At 46.2% G+C, this 8,696-nt stretch overlaps 1 protein-coding gene across 2 annotated transcripts; it reads right to left on the bottom strand.

Annotated features, from left to right (window-relative positions):
* Positions 1-5,895: 5,895 nt before the first annotated feature.
* Positions 5,896-7,696, bottom strand: LOC131403173 (mucin-16-like). Of its 2 annotated transcripts, none has more exons than XR_009219253.1 (3): positions 7,485-7,696; positions 6,430-6,551; positions 5,896-6,104 (listed from the first exon to the last, which is right to left on the bottom strand). XR_009219253.1 is itself a non-coding variant. In XM_058537495.1 (3 exons), exons 1-3 carry the CDS (start codon positions 7,567-7,569, stop codon positions 6,284-6,286), a joined length of 252 nt encoding a protein of 83 aa, XP_058393478.1. In that variant the 5' UTR covers positions 7,570-7,696; the 3' UTR covers positions 6,262-6,283. The 2 variants fall into 2 exon arrangements, 1 of the variants encoding a protein (XP_058393478.1); XM_058537495.1 differs by lacking the exon at positions 5,896-6,104 and adding an exon at positions 6,262-6,328.
* Positions 7,697-8,696: the final 1,000 nt, after the last annotated feature.

The raw sequence follows: 8,696 nt of genomic DNA on the forward strand, positions 1-8,696 counted from the left end.
CTTAGGCTAATGGAGATAAGAGGCTATCAGAAGATGGACTGTCTCATCTATGAGATCTTCATACAAATCTCAGAGTAACCAGCAAACAAAAAATCAGAGCAGAGCCTTGGATCATAAAAATAGAGAAAACTGCCACAGAAAACCCCCAAAATGAAATGGTAGTCAGAAACACAAAGGAAGAGGAACAATGGAAATATAGATTAGGTGGGATTAAGCCCTCATGTATCAATAATCACTCTAAATGTAAATCGATTGAATTCTCCAATCAACAGACACAGAGTGGTGGGGTGGATTAGAAAAGAAGACCCAACGATATGCTGCTGCCAGGAAACACATATCAGCTCTAAAAACAAACAGGCTCAGAATGAATGGATGGGAGACAATACTCCAAGAAAATGGCAAATAAAGGAAAGTAGGTGTTGCCATACTTATATCAGACAAAGCAGACTTCAAGATAAAAAAGACTATGAGAGACAAAGAGGGGCAGTATATAATGATAAAGGGGACTTTCCACCAAGAGGACATATCCCATTCAACATAGTACTGGAGGTTTTGTCCAGAGCAATTAGGATGGAAAAAGAAATAAAAGGAATCCCAATTGGAAAGGAAGAAATGAAACTCTTGCTGTTTGCAGATGACATGATTGTAAATAGAAAAAACCATAAAGAATCCATCAGAAAACTATTAGAAATAATCAACTACTACAGCAAAGTTGCAGCGTACAAAATCAACTTACCACAATCAGTTGCATTTCTACTCTAATAATGAACTAACAGAAAGAGAACTCAAGAATACAATCCCATTTACAATTGCAACAAAAAGAAAAAAGTCTCTAGGGATAAATTTAACCAAAGAGGTTAAAGACCTATACAATGAAAACTATAAGACATTAGTGAAAGAAATCAATGATGACCTGAAGTAATGGGAAGATATTCCATGCACATGGATTGGAAAAATAAACACAGTTAAAAAGTCCATATTACCTAAAGTAATCTACAGATTCAATGCAATGCCAATCAGAATTCCAATGACATTCTTCACAGAAATAGAACACAGAATCCTAAAATATATATGGAATAACAAAAGACCTCGAACAGCCAAAGCAATCCTGAGAAGAAAGAACAAAGCTGGAGGCATCACAATCCTAACTTGAAAATATATTACATAGCTATAGTAATCAAAATGGCATGGTACTGGCACAAAAGCAGACTCATAGATCAATGGAGCAGAACTGAAAGCCCAGAAAGAAAACTAGACATCTGTGGTCAGTTAACCTCTGACGAAGGAGCCAAGATCATACAATGGAGAAAGGCAAGTCTCTTCAATAAATGCTGTTGGGAAAACTGGACAGCCACAGGCAAAAGAATGAAAGTAGATCATTATCTTCCACCATACACAAAAATTAACTCGAAATGGATAAAAGACTTGAATCTAACACTTGAAACCATAAAACTCCTAGAAGAAAATATACGCAGTACAGTCTTTGACATCGATCTTAGCAGCATCTTTTCCAATACCATGTCTACTCACGCAAGGGAAAGAAAAGAAAAAATATACAAATGGGACTACATGAGACTAAAAGGCTTCTGCAAGGCAAAGGAAACGATGAACAAAACGAAAAGACAGGGCCGGCCCCGAGCTTTAGTGGTTAAGTGTGCGCGCTCTGCTACTGGCGGCCCAGGTTCGGATCCCAGACGCGCACAAACGCACCACTTTTCCCACCATGCTGCGGCCGCGTCCCACATACAGCAACTAGAAGGATGTGCAACTATGACATACAACTGTCAACTGGTATGTTGGGGGGAAAAAAAAGGAGGAGGATTGGCAATAGATGTTAGCTCAGAGCCAGTCTTCCTCAGAAAAAAAGAGGAGGATTACCATGGATGTTAGCTCAGGGCTGATCTTCTTCACCAAAAAAAAAAAAAAAGGAAAGACAACCCACCAACTGGGAGAAAATATTTGCAAATCATATATCTGACAAGGGGTTAATCTCCAAAATATATAAACAACTCATACAACCCAACAACAAAAAAAAACAGATAATCCAATCTAAAAATGGGCAGAGGATACAAACAGATACTTTTCCAAAGAAGATATACAGAAGGCCAACAGACAAATGAAAAGATGTAAAACATCACTAATTATTAGGGATATTCAAATCAAAACTACAATGAGAGATCACCTTATACCTGTCACAATAACTAAAATTCCCAAGACAAAAAGTACCAAATGTTGGAGAGGATAAGGAGAAAAGGGCACGCTCACACATTGCTGGTGGGAATGCAAACTGGCGCAGCCACCAGGGAAAACACTATGGAGATTTCTCAAAAAATTAAAAATAGAAATAGCATACCTTCCAGTTATCCCACCACTGGGTATTTATCCAAAGAAATTGAAATCAACAATTCAAAGAGATTTATGCACCCCTGTGTTCACTGCGGCATTATTCACAATAGCCAAAACATGGAAGCAATCCAAGCGCCCTGCTACAGATGAATGCTTAAAGAAGACGTGGTATGTATTATATACAATGGAATACTACTCAGCCAGAAAAAAAAGACAAGATCATCATGTTTGCAACAACCTGGATGGACCTTGAGGGTAGGATGTTAAATGAAATAAGCCAGACAAAATCAAATATGCATGATTTCACTCATACGCAGAAGATAAACATACACAGGGATAAAGAGAACAGATTAGTGGTTACCAGAGGGGACGGGGGCTGGGCATTGAGTGAAAGAGTTAAAGGGGCACATATGCATGGTGATGGATAATAGTTAGACTACTGGTGGTGAGCATGATGCAGTCTATACAGAAATTCACAAATAATAATGAACACCCGATATTACACAATGTTAACACCCTTTATAATTTCAATAAAATAATTAAAAAAGAAAAAAAATAATTCATTCTTTTTTATGGTTGAACAGTATTCCACCGTGGGGATATACCACACTTTGTGTATCTGTTCACCAGTAGATGGACATTTCGGTTGTTTTCCGTTTTTGTCTAGAATAAATAGGTTGTTATCAACATGTATGTAGAAGTCTGTGTATAGACATATGAGTTTATTTCCCTTGGATGGATTCCTAGGAGAGGAATGGCTGGATAGACGTATGTAATTATTAAAGACGCATCCAAGCTATTTTTCACCAGCACTCGATGAGAGTTTCAGTGACTTGACATCTTCAACAACACTTGCTATAGTCAGTCTTTTTAATTTTAGCCATTCTCAAGTGTGGTAGAATCTCATGATGACTGTCACTTATATTTCCCCAATGACTCATGTTGTGAAGGAGAAGGCAAGCCACGCACAGACTGGGAGAAAACATCTGCAAAACATATCCCTAGAAAAGGACGTGTACTTATAATATATAAAGAGCGATTACAACCCAATGGTAAGAAGACAATCAACACGTCATGGCTTACCAGGAGACAGCAGATCAGGCCTGTGATGAGCACAAGGAGGCCTGCCGAGCAGATGAGGATGAGGGTCCAGAAGGGGAGGTCTGGGGAGACAAGTGGTGGGGTGAGCCACCTCCTGTCATCGCCCCAGGGCTCCTGCTGACCCCACTGTGCCTCAACCGTCCTTGACAAGGGTTGGCCAACTTTCCTCATCATCCAAGACCCTGTGCGCATGGTTCTCTTCAATGAGGCACAGCATCAAGATACTCGCCCCCTACCATGGGCTGGGGTTTCCCGCAGGTTTACTATGCTTCTCAGTCAAGGTGTCATCTCTGTTGGGAGAATATTCTGGAAGTGAATGAAATGAAGAATGCATGTGAGTGTGTTTCACTCTTTTTAATAAAACTTTTTAGACACAGAAAAATAGAAAAATAAAGGGAACAGTCTCATAAACATCCATCATCTAGATTTAACAATGTACATTCCATCCAATTAAAACAATATTTCATCAATGTATAAATTATTAACACTTGCCACCCTTGATTCATCCCATGTTTTCAATGAAATATTAAAGTCAAGTATACATCATGATGTTTCACCCCATTTTACTTTCCATCTCTAAAAAGTGAGCACACTTTGCTACAAAATCCAAGGCCATTATCACAGAACAAAAGTGTAATAAATTAAACCAAATTAATACCTCTGGGCACAGAGGACTGAATTTGGGTTGGACTATCTTATGACGGCCGGGGAGAGAATGGGTCATCACAGTTGGCAAGCCTATGTGATCTCTCTAAATTCGTAAATTCCCACTCAAAATTGTTCTTCCGTGCCTAGAAACACATCATCCCCTTCTCCTTTACCTATTTGCTTAATATTCATTTCCTAGGATTAACCTACAATGTAATTTCCTGCAGGAAGTCTTCTCTGGTTACCCCCTAAAAATATGAGTTTGTTCAGATCAAATAATTGATAAGTTTCAATTCTCTATTCTTGTTATTGCCAGCTACAACATAAACTCCAGGAGGGAGTGGGCATGGGGAGAGGGGTGCAGGTCACCCTACTTGTGCCTCTACCCAGACAACCTCTTAGAGGTGTGCTGTCTGATATGCAGCAGCAACAAGTCTCTTTTTGAATTAAAATTAATTTTAGTTAAATAAAATAAAAATTCTAACCTCAGTAACATTAAAAATCAGTAACAATAAAGACCAGTCACAATACCATCTTTCGAGCACTCAACAGCCACATGCAGCTATGCACTGGACAGCACAGATATAGAACATTCCACCACTGCAGAAAGTTCTAGTGCATTGGTGCTCACCTAGAGCGGGACTTGGCAAACTATAGCCTGTGGATCAGAAACCACATCCACCCCCAAACCTGTAAGTCTGCTTCACACACAGCTGGAGGCCCTCACTGACCATCTGGCCCAGTGGCTCTCAGTGCAGAGATAAGGAAACAAAAGTCCGTAGAGGGGAGGTGACTAGCTTGAGGTCACTGAGCTGTCTAGGAGAAGGTGAGGGCCTCCCATACTACACTGGTGTCCTTTTCTCTCTCTCAATGGTGGGTAAAGACTGGGGGACTATGCCACCTCCTGCCAGCCTGAGCAAGTTCAGTGTTCTCTCAGCCCCAGGCCTCCAGAGTCCCTAGAAAGGCCTCACTTTCTTCCCCAATGACCAGGGAGCCTTACCATCCCCAAGGGCATTCTTTCCGTCCAGGGTAAAGTTCTGCAGCTGGGTACCCTTCTGGTCAGCCGCAGGAATTCCTCATAGATGGAAACTCTGTCCAGTCTCTGTGCCAAGGCGGCTGGGTACACAGTGAGTCCACCCAGTGTGGTTACCACGGGAGACCGAGCTGGAAGGACACAAGGGATGAACAAGGGTGTCTGGAATTCTACCCTGATTCTAGATTCCCTGCTTCTGGGTCCTGTCCAAGAGAACTTTCAGCAATAATGTCAACATTTGCCTGCACTACCAAATACACTCATTATTAGCCCCATGTTGTTATCAAGCACTTAAAATGTGGCTAGTGTGTGTGAGTGAGGAACTGAATTTCTCATGTAATTTCATTTAAAGCTTGGTGACCTAGAACAAACACAAGGGAGAGTGGGTGAGAAAATGGAGGTCTCCTGGAGATGCAGGGGGCCACTGGAGCCAGTGAAAGATCACAGACCTTGGGGCAAGGGAGACCTGACTTCAACTCTTGGCTCTGCCCCTAACTCACTGTGTGACCTTAGGCACAATAATCCCCTTTCTGAGCTTCAGTTTACCCATGTGAGAAATGGGGAAGGCAGCTAGGACATCACCTCTGGACACTGAGAGAACCCAGGCACGCAGGGAAAGTGAAGGGTTGAAACAATCACGTAACAGATGTAAGTCAGACGGAGGAATGACAGTGCCCTCAGGGCAAGGAGAGACGGGACAGGGGAGACCCCACCTGGTCCTGGGTGTCCCTCAGCAGGGCGGTGTATTCCGAGGATGTGGGCTCCGGGTTGCTGAGGTTCCAGCTGATGATGTGGAAATGTAGCTGGTGCTCTCTCTGGATGGATAAACTCTGTGCTGCAGAGCCTGGAGCCACCGAGAGGAAGAGCAGACAGGTGGAGACTCTCCGTTCCCAGCACAGAGGCATGGTGGCCCACGGGGTCAGGATGGTAGGTGCAGACAGCGTCCACACTGCTGGCTTCCCCATCCTTTTCAGGCCTGGGGAGAGAGGGACGTGGGGACTCTAGAGAGAGGTCCTGAAACCTCTGGGGTGGGGGTCAGAACAGGAAGGAGGAAATGGGAGGACAGGGGCGAGACAGAGAGGGGTGGTGGCAAAAGTGGTCATTAGGGGCAACTAATCAGGGGAGGGTCTCACCTGAGGGAGACCAGTCTGCAACTCAAGGAGAAGAGGCCCAGGCTGCTCTTCTTGAACAAGGATCCAGCTGGGGAGGAAGGAGGAGGAGGAGGAGCAGGAGGGACAGGGATTGGGAGAGGGGCTGGGTGGGATTTAAACCACCAGGAGCTGCTGGGACCAGGGTCTCACCAGGCTCTGCAGGACCCTCTCAGTGGAGTTGAACGTGGCTGAGCCGTTGCTCCTGTCTGATGAATACTTGAGGGTGGAGATGGGGAAGGTGACTGTGAGGGACTTCAGGTTGTGCCCCAAAGCTGTAAGACGAGAGGGAGAGCGATGGCCAGCACTGAGAGCTGGCCTGAGACCACACCAGAGTCCTGCGCTCATTATCATCTGTCGTCTTCTCTCCCAGTGGCACCACCACCCACCCGTGTGGTCACCCAAGTCAGAACCAGCACATCTGCTCAGCTCCTCCTCCCTCCCAGTAACACAAATTCCAGTTGCACACTGGTCCTCACATACACTCCCTCTCTCCATGCCTGTCCCAGCTTAGGTGTTAACTTCCTTCACCCGGACCAACACCCCAGCAGGCGCACTGGATGCTCTGTCTAAAGAATGTTCTACATGACTACTAGAAGAATCTTTCTGAAATGAATACCTCACTAGGGCCACCACTGCTCTAGCACCACCCATGGCTCCCTATGGCCTTCAGTGTTTAGTTCAACCTTCTTGACCTGGCACTCAAGGCTCTACTCAATCTGGCTCCTGCTGACCTTTCAGTCTCATTTTATCCATCTACTGCGGGTTAAACTTCATGCTTCACGCAACCCAAATTCGTTTCAATTCTCCCCATACAGCATGTTGTTTCTGGCTGGAGCCTTTGATCATGGAACCCTCTCTGCCAGGAAAACCCTTCATCCTCTAGTTGCCAGGGTCCCTCCTACTTATTCTCAAAGACTCCATTCTGGTGAAACTTTCTCTAGCAAGCTCTTCCCCTCCAAATTATGCCAGGCGCCTCTCCCCGAAACATCCCACATTGTACTATAATGGTGTGTTAATTTCACAAGACTAGGGGCTCTCTGAGGGCTGGCCTTAGACTGAATCATCAGTATAATCTTTGTGATCAGCATGATTGCCCTAAAACCAGAATTTCACACCCTGGCTTCCCAGCTCCTGGATCACAACCGGCTGGTAGAGGAGTGGGGCCGGAGAGCTTCTCTTGGGAAGGAAAAGGGGCCCCCAGACACCTGTGGTGGCTTCTGGTGGCACAGGTGATGATGAAGTATGCAGGGACGTGGTGGCCGGCTCGGGAGCTGTGGCGAGGGCTGTCATCAGGGAGGGACAGAGTGGGAGGAGCCCCCAGGCTCACCCGGGCTCCAGCAGTGGCTGTCCCAGGACCACCATTCACAGGTGAAGCATAAATGAGAGTGAGGGGAGGGGTGACTGTGTGAGTAGAGGGATGAGCAAGCCTGTGGATGAGAGCAGCCCAAGAGAGAGAGATATGTGAACAAGAGAGACTGAACTCGGAGGAGAGACAGATGGATGGGCAGAAAACTGGACAGACGGATGGGATACCTGGAAAAGGAGGACCAAGGGCGGGGCTTTAGGAGAATTAAAGTGAAAACCACGTGGGGTCAGAATGTGGTGGAGAACATGTCTGTGTCTAAGGCTTTCTCACACTGGGCTGGGACTCTCCACCAGAACCCGGGAGGGAGAGAAGAGATGAATTAGGGCCCTTCCAGGTGCTTCCCTCACCAAGGACAGCGGGTGAAGGAGAACAAGTGCTCCCCAACCCCAAATGCGGACGGGACCCAGGATGTCAGGGCCAGGAATACTCACTGGTGGTAGTCGGGGCTGCGGCTCCATAGGTGTAATCTGTGGAGAGGAGGCAAGAGGAGCTGAACAAGGGCTGGGGTGAACATAAAGGATTAAGGGAGAGGGAGAATGTAGGGAGCTTGGTGGGGAAAGCAGAGGGGAAGAGGGGAGGGGTGTTCAGGGGGGAGGCAACGAGGTGGAAGGTGGCTGGACCCAGTGATCACACAGTGATGAGAAGACTGATCCCAGACCAGGAGCATAGAGAGATGGATCATAGCTCACTTTAGAGCAACGGAGGCAACACAGAACTCTGACTGGGAGAGAGAGTGTGGCTGTAGCACAGCCCCTCACCACTGACGTAGAGGCTGTCCCCGTCCAGGGTGAGGGAGCCCAGGTGGGTGACACCCTGGGTCTCATGGCTCAGCTCCCAGTAGAGTCGCTCTCTGTCCAGCCCTGGACCAGCGGGGGTCAGAGTGGAAGGTGCAGATGATGTCCACCCCAGTGGCTGCCCCACCCTTCTCAAGCCTGGGGGAGGGAGAACCTGGGGACATGGAATACTGAGCAGGGGTCCTTCTCGGTGTGGAAAGCGAGAGAGGGGAAGGGAGAAGGCTGAGGGAGAGGCTGAAGGGGCTGCTCTGATGTCT

The sequence above is a fragment of the Diceros bicornis genome, unplaced genomic scaffold (assembly GCF_020826845.1).
Source record: "Diceros bicornis minor isolate mBicDic1 unplaced genomic scaffold, mDicBic1.mat.cur scaffold_55_ctg1, whole genome shotgun sequence".
In the NCBI taxonomy this organism is placed as follows: Eukaryota; Metazoa; Chordata; class Mammalia; order Perissodactyla; family Rhinocerotidae; genus Diceros; species Diceros bicornis.